The sequence below is a fragment of the Urocitellus parryii genome, chromosome 8 (genome assembly GCF_045843805.1).
Source record: "Urocitellus parryii isolate mUroPar1 chromosome 8, mUroPar1.hap1, whole genome shotgun sequence".
In the NCBI taxonomy this organism is placed as follows: domain Eukaryota; kingdom Metazoa; phylum Chordata; class Mammalia; order Rodentia; family Sciuridae; genus Urocitellus; species Urocitellus parryii.
The window spans coordinates 114,856,538-114,876,998 of NC_135538.1; the positions used below are offsets into that span (position 1 = coordinate 114,856,538).

Below are 20,461 nucleotides of genomic sequence, written 5' to 3' on the forward strand. Positions count from 1 at the left end.
CTCAAGATCCAGGCCTCTCTAGTTTACTCCAAGCTTTTTGGATTCCATCGTATATTTGCAATGGGAGCAAATCATTAATACTACCTGTATTAATCCTAGTGAGTTAAAAAAGGGTAGAGAGCTTTAAAGCGTATATATCCAGGCAATATTTGGGTTTTTAGTATGTATACTAACCACCACTGTTTACTCTTCATACTTTATCTCATTTCTCAGGCCTAAGCTAAAGATAAACCCATCAAATGACTAGCTATAGTAGTTAGCTTTGAAGCTGGTTTCAGGCCTATGTTGAGTTATATTATTCAATTCTCTGGGTCATGGAATCATAGAATTTTAGAGCTTTGAGGGACATTTGAGGTCATGTAGTTCAAATGTATAGTAAGTTGTAATTGAAAATCACAACTATTTTGGAAAATAATAGTTATCTTATAATGTGGGATATGTTTAAGAGAAGAGTGATTTTTAGTTTCTCTAAAGCAAGTTATTGATCCAAAGTTGATTATCCAGTATTAGAAAAGAAGTGTTTTAGGAAACTGCCATAGATTTGAATATAGGCTATTATATTACAGAAGTAAGAATAACGAATTTTCTCATGAAAGACAAATTATTATATTCCCTGGTGAATGTTACCCTAGCTTATAAGCCATCTGTTTTTCTTACTGAGTCAAAGACTGGAAGGCATAAATATTCGTAATGTTAACAGTAGTTAGAAGGTTTCAGAGAATTGTTTTTCCTAGAAAAATGAATCTAACCTATCAAGGAAAAACAATGTGTATATGTATTTTTTCTATTTTGTATTAATATGAAAGCCTCTTATCTAATATGAAATAACCCTAGGAATAAGCTCAATGAATTTGGGTGGCCTGGGGACTTAGATCCCAAGAAATTGACCTTTTCACTTTACATTTCAAAAGAGGTTGTTAATAATAATTTAACTTGTAAAGTTATAGTAATACTATTGATTCCTTCACACTTAAAATTTATTACTTCCACTAAGGAAAACAGCTTAGTTACTTATGTGTTTCCTTTGGATTTTTCATTTTTATTCATATATATTTGTGAATGTGATTAGGACCCTTAAAGAGGAAAGAGCTTCAGTTAACCTTGGTATATTATTAAGGAAATAACCACTCAGTTGGGTTCTTGCCCAAGAATCTGAAGTCAAGATACAGTTATAGAAGGTCATTATATATTTGATATTAAGTTTGTGGCATTTTAATAATTATCTTTTATGTAATCTGTCTTGACCCTGTGTTACAAGTAAGGAAACGGTCATAGGCTTAGATTAAACCTATGTTCTAGTTGGATTTTTCGTTTGGGGGGGGTTTGTTTTTTGGTTTTGGGGGTTTTGTTTGTTTGTGTCAAGGATTGAACCCAGGGGTATTTAAACATCAAGCCACATCCCCAGTCCTATGTTTTAAATTTTAGTTTTCAGACAGGGTCTCACTTTGAACTTGTGATCCTCCTGTCTCAGCCTTCTAAGCTGCTGGGATTTCAGGCATGCACCACTGAGCCCAGCTTCTAGTTGGTTTTATTACCCACTAAGCCTCTTATTGATAAGGTTATCAGCAATTTTATGTTTAGCTTAAAACAGAAATATGATTGCTGGGTAGGCGAAACTGAGATGAGATGTAGCACTATGTTTCTTAATGAAATGAGAGAGGGGAAATGGTATTTGCTACATTGGTGGCCACTCACTCTTCACTTCACTGAATTACTGAGTCCTAAGGAGCCAGTTTGTTGATTGTCCTGTCTCACCCTCAGTCCACCTGGAAGGCTGCTGTGGTGGAAGGATGTTTGATTGCAGAGATGTGGTATTCACTGTTGGTGAAGGAGAAGACCATGACATTCCAATTGGAATTGACAAAGCCCTGGAGAAAATGCAGCGGGAAGAACAATGTATTTTGTATCTTGGACCACGGTAAGCAGCATACCAGTTCAGCACACTGAGAAGGTATCCAAAGAACAGGGATATGCTTACTTTTTCATTCAGCATTTTGATATTTTCAGTGATGTTAATACAACAGTGGAAACATTCATTGAGTCAGGTCATAGTTAGTCATCAAGTAAATTAATGGGCCTTATAGTATACAAAGGTTTGCAAGTATGTTTATTTGGTTGATGCATGTTAAGGATAGTATTACCAGCCATGTAGCCAAGTCAGGCAGTTATCAGTCCTCATATGTAATTCTCTTGCCCCTGTTCTCTTTTTCTCTAAATTGGGCAGAAGGCATTGGGAGTTGAAGCATTTGGATGATTTATTACCACTTGAATTTGTGCCACATGTTCTTATAGAGGCATCTTCTCCTCTACCCCCCCCTTCCAAAAAAAAAAAGCCTGTTCTTCCTGGATCTAAAGACAGAGGAGATGACTCATTTTTGCCTAAATTTTTCCCATTATAAGGATATCCATTAGCACTTCCAAGCTTAGAACTATCAGACACTGACAGTCTCTCTTGTGAAAACATGTTTGGTATTATTTTTAGATCGAAAATTATACCATGAATCCAAGCCTTCTATCTTGAGAAATGAACCCCTGAGAGAAACCAGTGTGTTTTGATTCTGTTTACATGAAAGTGCATCTGCTTATCTAATAATGTGTTTTCCCTGGGCTCCAAGGACTTTCATTGGTAGGATTTTGAGTTAATAAGACTCTTGATGACCTCCCCTGCCAATAGGTAATATCATGCCTTTTGTACTGTTGCCTTTGTGTAGCCTCTGTAGTAACACAGTGGCTTATTTACCTTTGTCCTAGCACTTGATCCATAATCATATTTCTCAGGTGATGTTTTGGTCATGGCACTACCCACTTGAGAATCCTTCCAAGATGTTCCACCATGAACTCTTCAAAGCCTTTATTGAGGCAGTAATAATTCTTTATTACTTTTTTTTTTTTGTAGTAGGAATTAAATCCAGGGACATGTTACCACTGAGCCACATCCTCAGCCCATTTTATTTTTTATTTTGAGATAGTGTCTCACTAACTTGCCAAGGGCCTCACTAAAATACCAAGGCTGGCCTTGAACTTGTGATCCTCCTGTCTCAACCTCCCAAATTGCTGGGGTTACAGATGTATAATACCATGCCTGGCTCTAATTACTTTTAATCTAGTATTCCAAAATTATAGTAAACTCGCTAGAAGATAGGATTTATATTTAATGTATGTTTACATATTTAAGCTCCTTGAGGATAAGTTCTATATATATTGTGAGCATATAATATATGAATCAGTTCATTACATTTTAACCTAGCTGATTAGTGGCAAAAAGAAAAGGAAATTGTCTTTATTTATAAATGCAAATAGTTCCTTGCAGGTTTAAACTGTTTGCTGTATATATCATTAATTGTTAAACCCTGCTCTGCAGCTTACCAACTATGTGCACTTGAACAAGTCACTTATCTCCCCTTCTATAAGTAGGGATAACCGTGTCTACCTTATAAAGTTGCAAAGGACTAAATGAAGTCAGGCAGATACAGCACTTAGCAAATTGCCTGGCACATTCAAACCCTTGGTGTATCAGCTGTCACTACTTTTGTGGTGGCTTTCTCTTCCATTTTACCCTTAGGCCACCAGAAAAAGGAGATTCTGTTTTAACACGTGGTAGGTTTTCCTGATGTTTTCAGGCATAAAAGTAGCAGACAAGTTTTTCATAAATTTTTTGGTATAAAAGTTTTTTCATTACATGTATGATTATACTACTGGTGTGACTCTTTACCATGTGTAGCTAGAGGAATGAGAAATTGTGCTCCATTTGTATGCAGCGTGTCAAAATGCACTGTCATGTATAACTAATTAGAACAAATTTTTTTAAAAAGTTTTTTTTATATGTTTTATGGCTATGATTTGCATAATTGGAAGGAAAATGTTATTTTCTGTTCAAAGTGATGGTGTGCAAAGTGTAATCTCTGCATATGCATTGCATAATACTATTCATGTATGTAGAAAATCCTTACACACCAAACCTGTTCTGTTTGCATGTAACAAATTTACTTGTCTTATTCAGATTCCCACTTATATAACATTATACTGAGTGTCGTAAATATGGCTGTTGCAAATTTATGCTCTTAATGTCATTTCTATTTTAATCTCCATAAAATATCCAAGGCACCCTTTCTCTTTGACTTTGATAGACTTCTTGGCAAAATATTTTCATAATAAGAAATTCATGAAACACTTCCAAAGAACCCATTTTTTCCTCTTATTTTAGGTCCAAGTGTGAATAATTTTTAACTTTTTCTCTTTCCTTCCTTTCCTTATGTTTTTGTCTTAAAACAATCCCAAACAAAAACACAGGCTGCCAAGAGTTATAGTCCAATAATGAGGCTGCATGGGTCAAAAAACTAAAGTTTCTTCAGGCCACACTTAAATCCTGGCTCTTCCACTGCCTCTTTGAGACCACTCAAAAAGCACTTCTCTTTGAGCCTCAGTTTCTTCATCTATAAAAAGGATGCAGGGGTTGGGGTTGTGGCTCGGTGGTAGAAAGCTTGCCTAGCATGTGTGAGGCATTGGGTTTGATTCTCGGCACCAAATATAAATAGATAGATAGATAGATAAATGGTCCATTGACAACTTTTAAAAAAGTGAACCAAAATAGACCTTAAAAAGAAAAAGAAGCAGTTGGTAACAAGGGTAATGTGAGTAGTTCTTGTATGTGTACAAAAGCCTAATAGTCACTAGAAGTCATTTATATCTCTGCTCTCTGGAAGCAACCATTAATCCAAGGACAGGAATAATGAATTCCTTCTGTTACTGTAGCTCACCTTATTTTTTGTTTAAGTCCTGGAATTCCATTTGTGGTATTTTAATTTTCAGTCAGATGAATTGTATGCCCTGGGTCCTTCTTTGCTTGGACTGAACTAGCATAATCAGCCAAATTTCTATATAATACAGGCGTCAGGGTAGATGTTCCCAGAACTATTTGGTGTGAGCTTCTGCCTCTTCAGGTTGCTGTGCTCTACCTACACTTGATAGAATCATTTCATTTTAAGCCAAGAGAGAGTTATAGAAATAATCTCCTTCTTTAGTCTTCTTTAACCCCTTTGATAATAGGCAGGATTCTCTGATGCCTCCCTCTACCCAGTCCTCATACTTCCCACCACATGGACCCTATTTGTGAGTTCCTCTGAGGTAGGTTTTCTTACCCTCAGCTCTATTGACATTTTTGGCCAGATAATTCTTTGTTATAGAAGCTGTCCTGAGCATTGTCGAATGTTCAGCAGCGTTCCTGACCTCTGCATAAGAGAAACCAGCAGCACCCCTCCAGTTGTAAAAACCTCAGAATATTTCTAGACTTTGCCCTGGGAAAGGGAGGATTAAAATTAAGGGCCATCAGTCTAAGGCAAATGCCAGATCATCTGTTGCATTTGTCCCCGAGTATTAGCACAGGACTCGATCATAACATGCTCTCAGTAAATAGGCTTTCAGTAAGTATTCCCCTGTTTACCTCATTCCCAGCAAGTTAGAAAAGTGGGCACCACTCCCTAAAATTGGCTACTGATAATTACATTCTTTTTATTTCTTTGCTGAAGATACCCTTTGCCCTGCTGTTAAAGCCACCACACCCCCATCCTACCAGCTCTCATTGTATGTCTATGCCTCTCTCTGTTCCGGTTGCACCTTCTTGTGTAACCATGGAGGTGAGTGAGTAAGCAGTTTTTTTTTTTTTTTCCTGGAAAATTCAGGCAAGGGGTAAAGATCATAGGACAGGCCCATTGTACTTCTTCAGTCCTGAAGGAAACTAGAGGTATTATCAACCCCATTTTGACATCTTTCAACCTATAACCTGAAAGTTTGAGTTTACTAAGTTTTTTATAATACCATTTCATGTACCAAGAATAGCTTGGCTTATGGGAAGAGAGTATATTCCATTGAATACTGTCTTGATATGCTTGACCTTGTTCTAAATGTTGGGTACCAACTGAACCAGCCAGACAGCTCCACTAGAACTTCCATTCTAGCAGTTGCGTGCTTCTTGAATATGTTTAATTTGTTAAAGATCTTAAATGATTCTAAATACAAATTTACATATCCCCACCTTTTTATTCAGTAAGATTTGGCTAAAAGGTATAGCATTTTATAATAGGATAGTTACAAAACTGTAAGAGAGTGTCTCTATGAGGTGCTAGAGCTGCTACTTTTAATTTATGTGTATATTATGTGTATTTCCTAGTATTCTTTTTAAAAATATTAAATACTGAGAGAACATATTTCTTTCCTAATATGTGAGTCTTTCCCCTCATTTATCTGACTAGAAGTGGTACTATCAGAAAGTCAGGGTAGATGTTCCCAGAACTATTTGACAATAACACTTTAAAACTCAAAGCTCATTAAAACTTTAAAAAGCACCACTACAACAATTACAGTGACTATATCTCCTTTGTCTTTCCTGCTGATAAAGCTTAAGGAGAAGAGCCTAATGCCAGAAAGCTAATTGTAAAAACAAGTAGGGAAAAAAAGGCAATAACATTTGCAATCACATTAAGCAAGCTGTCCCAAGTAGTATAGATGTTGCATTACATGTGTATGCAAAGCAGAAGAAAGCTGAATCTAGCCCAGTTTCTAAGAAAACTACAGTAGGGATATTTGGCACTATATCTTCTGATCAACATCTTTTGTCTTCAGGGTCACTGTGTGTAACTTGCAAATGATAGCACTATGCTAATATGATACCTCAAAGTACCAAAGAAAGTGTCTGGAAATACACCAATTCTTTTAAAGTTTTATTTTTTACTCTCCATTTCAGATATGGTTTTGGAGAGGCAGGGAAGCCTAAATTTGGCATTGAACCTAATGCTGAGCTTATATATGAAGTTACGCTTAAGAGCTTCGAAAAGGTGAGAAAATACCAATTTCTCTAAAATCACCATAAATTTCTTCTCCATCCACTTTTTATTTACTTTATTACTAGGTGGTATAGATAGCTGGTGTTTATTTCTGTGTTGTGCTGTTCATTTTCAAGTTTGTCTCGTCTCCCACACTGCTACTAGAGTGTGGGACATCTGACATAGCACAGCTGATATACAACCAAGGACCTCAGTGTTCTTATTTTGTTCTATGTGTCAGCCTTTTTTTTAAACTTTTTTGGGTAGAATCCAAGACTTGTTCCTTTATTTGTTCCTAGACTTGTTCTTTTTGTACTTTTTTCTTGGGTTGAGGACAAAAAGTTTCACGTACTGCCAAGAAGCTCCTTAGAGGTATGGGTGCAGCTTTCCAGGGCTGAAAGAATTGTACCTTTCACAGGAGTCACAAATAGACCTGACTGTCACTCTAAGTTATTATCCCAATTACCAGGCCTTGGGGGCCATCTGTCTGTCTGACCAGACACAGGAAAGAAACCTGCTAACCCTAGACCCTTTTTTCATATCTGTCAAAGTAGAAATGAGAGTATTTGTCAATTGCCTTGGATTCCAGAAAGGTGTGTCTTGTTTGACATAATTTCCAACCTAGGAGGCTCTTTAGCAGCATATTAACAGAACAGACAAAGTCATACCTAAGCTAGGTGTGTTGTCATTCTCAGCAGTGTGCACCCCCCCACACCCCACACCCCCATGTGACCAGTGCCCCACCCTTCCTGGAGCTCCTCAGGGACTGCCTTTGTATTCTTGGCTTATTCACCCACAGTACCACCACCTCCTTTTTCTATACATTAAGCTTTGAGCTAGAAATGTGACTATTTGTAATTTATCAGACTTGGAAAGGAAATTGTCCTGTGGGCCTATAACTTTGGGCTAGGAAAGTAAGGGGAGGACTGGTTTGGGTTTCTCCCCTATCAGTGATGTCCCTAATCATGCCCCTCCTATTTTGTTTTCCTCAAAACAAACACATGCTCTTGTCACACCATCATTTATTGAGTAGCATTTTTGGAAGGCCTGCTAACTCAGCACTGATCTTCCAGTGCTGTCCCATATCACCTTGTGGTTTTTGTTAAGGAAGGAGAAAATAACCTTTCACACATGGTCATTTAGACCTTCAGCTTTCCTATTTCCCTTTTTATAGAGGAAGCCCATTCCTCTTCCCTCCTGTGCTTATTTGGAACCTTCTTACTGTGGCCTGCCACAAAGAACCTCTGCTCTCTGTACTCCTTCAGTGTATTTGTGCAACATTGCCAGGTGTATTGACACACAGGAAGGCATTTGGTGCTGTTGGGAGTAATGTGATTTCATTCTCTGCCTTGTGTTAAGGCTGTATTTATACTCCATAAAAACTGAAGCCAATATGAAAAATGCACAGGACCCTTGTTAATGAGGCTTTTAAATAACAGCTAAACGATTGGGAGGCAACATGAGTTGCCAAAAAAATTAGTATCCCTCTCATTCACTTAAAGTAGGAACAGGGAGCAGCTGTGACACCAGGAACACATTAATTATCTTTTAAATAGAATTTTACAGTTAGCCACTTAAACTTCACAATTCATATGCGCTAAATAACACTTCTATTACCAATTTCCCTTAAAGATCCCAACAACTTTTCTAGTGACTTTTATGAGCCTAAATCCAGTTGTTGGTTTGGAAAGTGGTTTCTTGATTTGTGTCTTAATGGTGGAGAGTAAAGGATACACACAATATAAACTAGCAGATGATGAACTCATGTGCTCTGAAGTGATTTTTTTGTGTGAGCTTTACCCTCCCAGTTATGTTTTCTTGAAATTCCCCAACTATATATTTACAAGCTAGATATATAACTTTGGAGGCTGTTGTATATCTGGTTATTTTATTTTACAATGACGAGAAAACTGCTTGCCCTGGAATTTTGAAAATTCAGTATGAATATACTACTCTGACTTAATTCCCATTTTAGAGATGAAAAACTAAGACTTGAGGGAAACAACTTGAAAAAATTATAACAGTTTAGAGGAAATGTTTATAGGAGGAATATAAGGAGCCCTCGCCTTTATTGGATGGCCTCACCTTATCATTCTAAATGTGCATTCTCTCACAGTGCTCAGCAATTTATGTTCCTGTGTTTTGCCTGCTCGACCCTCTTGAGCAACATGCGTTAAGCCACAATCTGATCCTCATGGAAAGTGAGTTCTTAAAGCAACACAAAGAGAGCACTAGCCTCACAGTGAACTGGCAATGGCACGCAACTTTAACAGCCAGCGTATTTTGAGTTTGGGTATCCTCTAGAAGTAGCTGCTGATTGTTCTTCAGGGCATCAGCTGATGCTTTTCCTCCTATACTCTTCTAACCACTGCCACAAATCTATACACAGGCCAAAGAATCCTGGGAGATGGACACCAAAGAAAAACTGGAGCAGGCTGCCATTGTCAAAGAGAAGGGAACGGTATACTTCAAGGTGTGTGAGCTTCTGTACTATCCTTTCTAGGTCAAAGAATTCACTCAAGAATCATTGAGTTGTGTTGATATTTCCTACTATGAATTCTTTCAACATCCTTCTTGGTAAGAATAAGCCTGAATTTTCACAAGTCTGCCATTTTCAGTATAAAGAATGGTGAAAAATAATGAATTAATATGGAAAAAAAAAACCCAACTCTTGTACACATCATAATTAGATTATAACCTTCCATAATGAATAGAATTCACAGGAGTGAATTTTGTCATTTTCCTTTTTCCTCTCTTAATAAAGTAATTAGAACATAAGACAAAAGGAAAGGAAAAAGAACATGCATAGATTTTTTTTTCTCAGTGTTCTTATTTTATGTAATAATACTTGACTTTATGTAATAATACTTGGCCCGGGTTCGATCCTCAGCACCACATACAAACAAAGATGTTGTGTCCGCCGATAACTAAAAAAATAAATAAATAAATATTTAAAAAATTCTCTCTCTCAAAAAGACATGCTATTAGGTTTATAACCTTCTCTGAAGATAATAGAGTCAATGTTAAACCAAATGAAACAGAATTTTCTAAGAATGTACAATCAACACAAAAGAAAAACAGTCAGAAGGCAACATGTATTGTTTCTGTTTTTCAAACTTTGAGCTTGGGTTATGAAATCAACTTAGTAGAAAGGTACAACAGAATTTAAGATTCATTACATGAAACTTATTTTTTTAAGTGGCCAGTGGGTTGTAATATAAAACAGTTCTTACTGTGGGATGTAATCAAATTTGAAGTCCAGATATTTAAATAATACATATATTTACTTATAATTACTACATATACTAAAATGATGCATGGATCACCAGAAAGCATTGGTATGTGGTGGAATGAGATCTGAACTGGAAATTTGGAAAACTAGGCTTTATTGTTCTTCAAATGATTTAAAGTCATTTAAGGTCCAAAGAGATTTTATTTGCACGTGAAAAATGAGGGAGGAACATTATTTAATCCCCAAGTTTCTTTCCAGTTGTGTAAGTTTTTAAAAAATATTTATTTTTTAATTGTAGTTGGACATGATACCTTTATTTTATTTATTTTATGTGGTGCTGAGGATCAAACCCAAGGCCTTGCGTGTGCTAGGCGAGTACTATACCGCTGAGCTACAACCCCAGCCCTCCAGTATGAATTTTTGTGGGTTTTATTTTAAAATTCATGAGAGTGAGTTTTTTTTTTATTTCTGATTGAGGAATATCAGCTACTTGTACATTATTCAACCAAGATTCCAAATGGATTATTTTATACCCAAATAGATAATATACAAGAGTAAAATAGAAAGATTTCTATAAAATCCCTTAAGACCTGGGTGGTGATTCCTATATTCTAGAGTCCATAAAAGTCCTTATTATGCAGTCCTGTACCACATATCATTTCAGTTAATGACAAATTGCTTATGATAATGGTCCCATAAGATTATAATGGAGCTAAAAAGTTCCTATTGCCTATTTATGTCATAGCTGTCATAACATCATAGCCCACACATTACCCATGTGTTTGTGGTGATACTGGTGTAAACAAATCTGCTCTACCAGGGGTATGAAAGTAAAGTATAGCACACACAATTATGTACAGTATATAAGTCTTGATAATAAATGACTATGTTCTTTGTCTATATATTTATTATCATTATTTTAGAGAGTACTGCTTTCACATATTTAAAAAGAAAAAAAAAAAGTTAACTATAGAACAGCCTTGGCAGGTCCCTCTGGAGAGATTCCAAAAGCTTTGTTATCTATCATAGGATATGACAGCTCCATGCATGTCATTGCCCCTGAATACCTTTCAGTGGGACAAGATGACAAGATGGAAGACAGTGATACTGATAATCCTGACTGTATGTAGGACTAAGCTAACATCTGCATTTGTGACTTCAGTTTTGTTTGTTTTATTTGTTTTATACAATAATTTTATTTTACTTATTTATTTTTATGTGGTGCTGAGGATTGAACCTAGTGCCTTACACATGCTAGGCAAGTACTCTACCAGTAAACTACAACCCCAGCCCCTTTTGACTTCAAATCATTTTAACAAAAAGTTTTAAAAGTTAAAAAAAAATATTGTTTTAATAGGAAAAACCTTAAAGATTAAGGCAAAATATTTTTGTGTATCTTTTCAATCTTTTTGTGTTTTAAGCTAAGTGTTATTTCAAAAGAGTCAATGTTTTAAGTTTATAAAGTAAAAAATGTTACAGTAAGCTAAGGTTAATTTATTAATGAAGAAAGAAAAACATTTTTAATAAATTTAGTATAGCAAGTGTACCATACTGATAAAGTCTGCAGTAGTTGATAGTAAAATGTCTTCAGCCTGCATATTTACTCCACTCACTCAGAGCAACTTTCAGTTCTGTAAGCTTCACTCATGTGATAGGCCCGATACAGATGTGCCATTTTTTAATCTTTTATATTGTATTTTTACTGTATCTTTTGTGTGTTTAGATACAGAAATGCTTACTACCATCATGTCACAGTTGCCTGTGGTATCCAATACAGTGGCATGCCATATAGCCTAGTGCATGGTGGGCTATACCACATAGGTTTTATATAGTATATTCTGTGATGTTCTCTCAGTGATGAAATGACCTGATCACTCATTTCTCAGAATGTATCCCCATCATTAAGTGTGTTTGGCTGAATTTTATGTATTTTTCCAAACTTCTAATAATCCAAGAGCTTTGAGGCTTTGGGCATTTGACTAGAATTATATCTACCAGCATAGTAAACAGCTTAGTAATATATTACTAAGCATAGTAATCAGAAGCTCTAATTGGTTGCTGATGACAGATAACTTGGAACAACATTTTTGGTAATAAAATGATGTCATGAAGTCATGTGTCATATAACTTTAACCTGAATATATATAGGGGATGGCTAAAATTCATGATCAGTAGTAGAAAGCAGTACTTAAGTATCTGTATGATTATTTAAATCTGCTGCTTGGGAGCATCACAACTACAACTGTATATATATTTATGTTTCATAATATTATGAACCTTCTTAAAATTACTGATCTTTGGATAAAATCTGGATCAGCAGTCACACATATGGAACATATTACTTTTAACATGCACTTTGATAGACAAGATCTTTCAAAACATTAGTCCATTAGGGAAACATTAATGAAAGATTCAAAACCACTGACCTAAGACTTTTCTCCCAGAATGTCTCTGAACATTTTGTACCACTAGAAACTTCCCTGAAGGCACCTTCTTAATTATAGGTAAAGATCCCAGTAGTGACTCTAGTTTTAGTTGTAAGGCTTCAAAATTGTTGGTAGATAGTTTCCTGTATACAATCCCTTTCCTTTTCAAGTTTCAGGGCAGGTTTCAGTCTGCCATACTGCCCTCCTGGGTCTCATCTTACCAGGGTATTCAACTTGGCATGTTTTGTGTACATGCAGAGATCAGATGTGTGGGTTTGAGCAGAGATGGGCTCTGAATTTCATGCCCTCTGCACATTGGAGCTCTGTTTCCATTGACCTGTCAGTTTGGTTTATAACTTAGAGGGTAAATCATTCCCATTTAAAAGCTGGAAACAGTTGGTTTATAACTTAGTAGGGTTGAACTGTTTCCAGCTTTTAAATGGGAATGATCGTGCTAATTATATTGTAGAATCTCATTTCAACCTGTGAACAGTAATGAAAAGAAAAAGGGGAGGGCTCTTCATTTGGCTCTGAAAATAATTATTAAGCATAGATAACATGATTTTGCCAGACATCATGCAAGCCAGTTCAACAAACATGATTTTGTTCTCATAGATGACAGTAACTGTTGGACAAGAAAGAGCATTAACTGTCTTACCTGCTTAGTATTTTTCTAACTTGGTGGCAGAGTAAGAAGTTTGAGGACATTGCAGTGACATGGGGTTCTTGCGCCCTCTTGTGAGCCTTGAGAAGAAAGCATTTCTAAAGCAAACTAATAAAGGATCACTATTCAACTTGTGAACCTTTTTCAGGCAAACAAAACTCTGCTAGCTTTTGACCACCCTTACTGAGTTTGTCTCCTTAACTCTTAGTGCAAGATTTAATTTTATATATATATATATAGTAGTTGGACACAGTACCTTTATTTTATTGATTTATATGCAGTGCTGAGGATTGAACCCAGGGTCCCACATGTGCTAGGCAAGTGATCTACCTCTGAGCCAAAACCCCAGCCCCAATTAGTGCAGGATTTTTAAACCTCATCACTGTTGATACTTTGGGTTGGATAATTCCAACCCCAAAACCTTTCTTTGGGGCAGGGGCTGTCCTGTACATTCTAGGATGTTGAACATCCTCTCTGGCCTCTGCCCACTCAATGCCAAAGGCATCCCCCCCACCATGAAGTTGTGACAACTAATATATCTCCAGACATCCGCAGATGTAAAAGGGGGGAGGGAGGCAAAAATCACCCCCAGTGAAGAACCATATTATAGTACCTTGGGAGGAGGAATTCTGTAAAACAAAGACTAGACTAATTAGAAGTTGAATATATGAAAGAGGTTCCAAAAACTTTAAAAGCTCTAAATGTAAAGGAACTAGTAAGAACTCTATTATCTGACTAAAAAGATTTTTTTTAATTTATTTTTTTAATGTTGGTTGTTCAAAACATTACATAGTTCTTGATATATCATATTTCACATTTTGATTCAAGCGGGTTATGAGCTCCCATTTTACCCCGTATACAGCTTGCAGAATCACATCAGTTACACTTCATTGCTTTACATATTGATAAACTCATGTCTGTTGTATTCTGCTGCCTTTCCTATCCTCTACTATCCCCCCTCCCCTCCCCTCCCCTCCCCTCTTCTCTCTCTACCCCCACTACTGTAATTCATTCCTCCCCCTTGTACTGTTTTTCCCTTTCCCCTCACTTCCTCTTGTATGTAATTTTGTATAACCCTGAGGGTCTCCTTCCATTTCCATGCAATTTCCCTTCTCTCTCCCTTTCCCTCCCACCTCTCATCCTTGTTTAATGTTGGTCTTCTTCTCGTGCTCCTCTTCCCTAGTCTGTTCTTAGTTACTCTCCTTATATCAAAGGAGACATTTGGCATTTGTTTTTTAGGGCTTGGCTAGCTTCGCTTAGCATAATCTGCTCTAATGCCATCCATTTCCCACCAAATTCTATGATTTTGTCATTTTTTACTGCAGAGTAATACTCCATTGTGTATAAATGCCACATTTTTTTTATCCATTCGTCTATTGAAGGGCATCTAGGTTGATTCCACAGTCTTGCTATTGTGAATTGTGCTGCTATGAACATCGATGTAGCAGTGTCCCTGTAGCATGCTCTTTTTAGGTCTTTAGGGAATAGACCGAGAAGGGGAATGGCTGGGTCAAATGGTGGTTCCATTCCCAGCTTTCCAAGAAATCTCCATACCGCTTTCCAAATTGGCTGCACCAATTTGCAGTCCCACCAACAATGTACAAGTGTACCCTTTTCCCCACAACCTCGCCAGCACTTATTGTTGTTCGACTTCATAATGGCTGCCAGTTAAAAAGATTTTTTTTAAAAAAGTATTGTTTGGGGCTGGGGATGTGGCTCAAGCAGTAGCTCGCTCGCCTGGCATGCGTGCAGCCCGGGTTTGATCCTCAGCACCACATACAAAGATGTTGAGTCCGCCAAGAACTAAAAAATAAATATTAAAAAATTCTCTCACTCTCTCTTTAAAAAAAAAAAAAAGTATTGTTTGTTTTTATAGAAACCATAACTTCCACCATTCTGATGATTCAGAACCTATTGAAGTGATAAGATTGATGTGTTTGTCCTTCTTGGCTTTCTTTCCTATAATAATATATTAGGAAATAATCAAAAAGTTAGTAAGTATAGTAAAGATGAAGGAGGAAGAAGAAACCAGGCATGACAAGGAAATGTCTAGCCTCACTAACCTGGATGAAATGACAGCTTTCTTTTCTACTCATACCACCATTTTTGCTCCCAATGATAGAAAAAGTTTTTCAGTTATATTTCTTTGACTTTAAAGTATACTCAGTAAACCTTTATAAAGGGCCTTTTTGTGCTAAACTCTGGATATTCCAAAAAAGATAGGACACATGCTGCCTGTCCTCAAAGAGCTCATAACCCAGCAAGAGAAAAGGCTGTGCCAGAAAAGAAAAGAAAAAAAAAAAAAAAAGCCAATCACTGAGACTAGTGAGAGCTTTATTCTCATTCATATTATTGTGTTTGTATTGCCCAAAAAAGTAGGAGGCCTAAGGCTATGACAAAAGATAAATATTGTCTTAACTTGATTGCCATAACAAAATAGCATAGCTTAGATGGCTAAACAACAGAAATTTACTTCTCCCAGTTGTGGAGACTGGGAGCCCAAGATCAAGGTGCCGCCAGGGTCAGTGGTGAGGGCCCTTTCTTGGATTGCTAATGACCTCCTCCTTGCTGTGTCTTCGCATAGCCTTTCCTCACCTGTGTATGGGTGGGAAGAGGGAGGATGTGAATTCTGTCTCTTCTTCAGAGGGCACTAATCCCATTCTGGGGGGCCCCACCCTCAAGACCTCTTCAAGCCTAATTATTTCCCAGAGTCCCCATCTCCAAACACCATCACACTGTGAACTTGGAGTGGGAAACACAGTTTAGTCCATATCAGGTGTAATTTCATATCAAGAACTTCAGCACTTACCATGAAAAAAATTTGGTTTCATATAAATATTTTATTCATATAAATAAACTGCATCACAGCAGAGAGAATAACAGACTGATTTCTGTGCCCTTCTCCTGCCTAGTATCTCAGCATCCTTTTGCATGGTCATCTTACAGTAAAACTGATGAGCTCTGAGTTTTTCCTTTTCTAAATAAGTGACTAGTGGGAGGTGTTTGTGGAATGTAGCAGAGTCCCCATTCAGACCCAGGCCCCTCAGGTGGAACTGGTCTACCTCATCATCATCACCAGAAAATCAACATCAAGCGTTCCTTTCTAAGGTGAGCTCCTTTCTTATGCCACACACTTGAAGTCCTTTATAACAGGAACATTCTCTTAGACCTGCTTTGTCATTTTCCTCTTCTTAGTCTTTAGTTGAAGGTTAGAGTACATATGGGGAGAGACAACTTGCTGCTTTAAAGTGTGGTGGGTCCTGGTGAAAGTCTTCACACTGTTCATTGGATTTAATGTCCTAATGAATCTGGCTGCTCTTCCAACATCTGATAGGATATATCATCTGTTTTTTTTTGTTGTTGTTGTTGTTGTTGTTGTTTTTAAAGAGAGAGTGAGAGAGGAGAGAGAGAGAGAGAGAATTTTTAACATTTAATTTTTGGTTCTCGGCGGACACAACATCTTTGTTGGTATGTGGTGCTGAGGATCGAACCCGGGCTGCACGCATGCCAGGCGAGCGCGCTACCGCTTGAGCCACATCCCCAGCCCTCATCTGTTTCCAAGCTTATAATCATCTCCTGCAAAAGGAGAGCCCTTACCTATACTGATTTTCATTTGTGTATTTACCAGCTAGCATTCCATTTCATTTGTCTTACAGTGACAGTAAGCACAATCTCACACCCACTGACTCATACCCTCAGTTTCTTGCATAGAGAATATACATATGTATTTTTCCACTCTTTTGTTTTGATTATTTACAGTTATTAGAATTCTTATCAAATAAGAGCAAAAATTAGTAGGAGATTTTTCTCACATAGTTGACACCTATGTTGTTTTATAGTTATTTATACTGGAGGCTGCTAGCCTATAGGCCCATTGCCAGCAACAACTAGAGCCAGCTATGGGCCAGCTCTGACCATTTCCTGTATTAGTAAAATTTTACTAGGACTTGACCCATCCATTTACATATATGTTGTAATGTAAATGTAAAGAACTGCTTTGGCACTACAGGTGACAGCATTGAGTATTTACAATAATGTCTGGTTTAAGTAGCTTAGATTTGCTGTGTTTGGACCAGTACTTACCATATTGCAGTATTTACTATGCACTGCAAAATGTCAGGAGAAAATGGAAAAGTAATTTCCCTTTCAGTAAACTAAACCGCTCACTGTCCTTTGAAAGACTGATGAATATTAGCACCAAAGAATATAACCCAGAAACTGGGATGCCATCTTCTGACAGGATGGATCAAATACCAGGAAAACAGCACTGCATCGTGCTAGTGCCGTGTCTGGGCCACCTTGAAGGTTGCTGGGCTTCCACAGGAGTGGGAAGGTACCTAAGAAAAGAAGACCAGGGTTCAGGTGTAAGTGGTTCTGCTGCGAGGGTTTGGCTCTCTGAGGCAGGATTGTGCTCACACCTCCTTTGTATCCTCTCCAGAATGAAATACAAGTAATCACTTGCTTTTTTCTCTTAGGGAGGCAAGTACATGCAAGCAGTGATTCAGTATGGAAAGATAGTATCCTGGTTAGAGATGGAATACGGTCTATCAGAAAAGGAATCAAAAGCTTCTGAGTCATTTCTGCTCGCTGCATTTCTGAACCTGGCTATGTGCTACCTGAAACTTAGAGAATACGCCAAAGTTGTGGAGTGCTGTGACAAGGTAAGGTGTCTGTGAGATGGACTTTAGATAGTCCAGTTCTTTTTCTCTGTGTCTGTACATGGTCTTCTGAAAGAAGATGTAGAATAACATTGGTCATATAATTATGTATGCACATAGGATAGCAATACCTGATTTCTTCTACTATCTTTCCTATTCCCATTCCCCCTCCCTTCCCTTCATTCTCCTTTGTCTATTCCAAACTATTATTCTAATTATTATTATTATTATCTATTATTCTATTATTCTAACTATCATTCTCTACCCACCCCCCTTATTGTGAGTTAGCATCTGCATATCAAAGAGAAGATTTGAACCTTTAGTGTTTGGGAATTGGCTTATTTCACTTAGCATGACATACTTCAGATTGAGACATAGTTTTATGAAACAAAAACATCTTTCTATATTTAGTTAGTCCATCATAGAGCTCTCCCTTATTATTTTTAATATCAAAAATGGATCTTTTAAAGATATGTTGTATGTCCATCATAGTTTATTTAACCAATCCCCTTTGGAAGATTTCCAGGTTTTTGATATAAATTATACAGCTTCTCTTTGCATAATTGTTTTTTGTCAATATTAGTGGCAACAAAAATTTTATTTATTGGCCATTTGTATTTCTTCTGGGAGTTGCCCATTCATTTTTTTTTTTTTTTAGTTGTCAATACCTTTAATTTTATTTATTTTTTCATGTGGTACTGAGGATCAAACCCAGGGTCTCGCACACCCTAGGCGAGCGCTCTACCGCTGAGCCACAACCCCAGCCCACCATTCATGTCTTTTGACTAGATTTTCTGAAGCAATCTTTTTTTTTTTTAATATTTTATTTACATTTTAGTTTTCGGCAGACACAACATCTTTGTTTGTATGTGGTGCTGAGGATCAAACCCAGGCCACACCCATGCCAGGCAAGCGCGCTACTGCTTGAGCCACATCCCCAGCCCCAACATTTTATTTTTTTTATGTGGTGCTGAGGATCGAACCCAGGGCCCCGAACATGCCAGGTGAGCGCGTTACTGCTTGAGCCACATCCCCAGCCCCTAGCCCCTTTGAAGCAATCTTGATTGAAGCAATTGAGTAGTATCACTGAGTAACACTGTTAACGCTTTGTTCTCACTTGTCTTATAATTTTGTTAATTATAGTTTTATAAAGTTTTAATACTTACACAATCAAATCTATCATTTCCTTTCTAGGGAGATAGTCTTCCCCACCTTAACATTATAAAAGTAGCTCATTTTTATGTGGGTTTTTTGTATGTAAATATAATTGTTCTGGGATTAATTTGGGGGTTCATGATGTAAGGTAAGTATTTAATTCTTTTCTATGTAGGTGGCCACTGTCCCACCCCCACTCATTATAAAGTTAATCCTTTCCTCATTGATATATATCATTTTTAAATGAATCTGTTTTTTAAATGCTTTGTTATGTTTCACTGAACACTTTGTCCATGTACTAATAACCAAACTTTTTTTTTTTTTTTTTTTTTGGTACTGGGAATTGAACTCGGGTCACTCAACCACTGAGCCACATCTCCAGCCCTATTTTTTATTTTATTTAGAGACAGAGTCTCACTAAATTGCTTAGTGCCTCAGCCTCCCAATCCGCTGGAATTACAGGCATGTGCCACTGCGCCCAGCATGGCCTGCCCCAAATTTTTAATTTCAGTAGTTTTATAGTATATCCTTTCTGCTTGTCAGATAAGTCATTTTTATTTTCTTTTTTCCCCAAAAGTTTTTCAGCCCTTCTTGGACATTCATATATTCTAATGACCTTAAAATTAACTTTTCCAGGGCCTCTTCCCAAATGTCCTTGGGATAATTCTAGAAATTACATTAAATACAGAAATTAATTTGAGTAGTATATTAATTTGATCATTCTATAATTGTCTTGAGCTCCATTTTTTCAGTATACCTTTTCCATTTCCCTTGATCAGAGGGCTTTAGTAAGCTATTTATTGAATTTCTTCTTCTTAAAATCCCCACAAGTAAGAAGGGTTACATTCATCCATTCTAAAATATAGACCATCTGTTTCTAGGCCCTTGGACTTGACAGTACCAATGAGAAAGGCTTATACAGGAGGGGTGAAGCCCAGCTGCTTATGAATGAGTTTGAGTCAGCAAAGGGTGATTTTGAGAAAGTGTTGGAAGTAAATCCCCAGAACAAGGCTGCAAGACTGCAGATCTCCATGTGTCAGAAAAAAGCAAAGGAGCACAACGAGCGGGACCGTAGGATATACGCCAACATGTTCAAGAAGTTTGCAGAGCAGGATGCAAAGGTGTGTGCAGAACCCACTTGCCTTCAAGTACATCAAGAACTGACCTTGCCCCTTTGGATTTTCTTCTAAGAAGCTTAAGTGTAAGGGACAGGTTCAGATAGCCTACCTGGGAAGCACACGGAGAGGAGAAATTACTTCCATTCTGATCTGAGGCTGGTTTGTATCCAGAGGCAAGGAGGACTATTCCGCTCACCAAAGGCAATGATTGTGAGGTTCTTGGCATATCCATACCCTCATTTCATGCAAGAAATGAGGAAAATAAATTCCCTTGAGACATACTAAAAACCCATCAGGTTTTTTTTCCCCCAAGTAACACTTCCTTGCTGAGACTTCCAATGTTCAGAGGAAATGGTTATTATAGATCTATTGGGAGAGAGGTTTGCCTCC

General features: G+C 37.3%; 1 protein-coding gene across 2 annotated transcripts in view; it reads left to right on the forward strand.

Annotated features, from left to right (window-relative positions):
- Fkbp5 (FKBP prolyl isomerase 5) overlaps window positions 1–20,461 on the forward strand; it is a 111,254-nt gene that overhangs the window by 87,808 nt on the left and 2,985 nt on the right. For both annotated transcript variants that reach the window (XM_026383654.2, XM_026383653.2), the window contains exons 6-10: window positions 1,762–1,918; window positions 6,740–6,830; window positions 9,208–9,291; window positions 17,616–17,801; window positions 19,835–20,074. In XM_026383654.2, coding sequence (XP_026239439.2) covers window positions 1,762–1,918; window positions 6,740–6,830; window positions 9,208–9,291; window positions 17,616–17,801; window positions 19,835–20,074 — 758 coding nt within the window. The remainder of the gene's footprint in view (window positions 1–1,761; window positions 1,919–6,739; window positions 6,831–9,207; window positions 9,292–17,615; window positions 17,802–19,834; window positions 20,075–20,461) is intronic.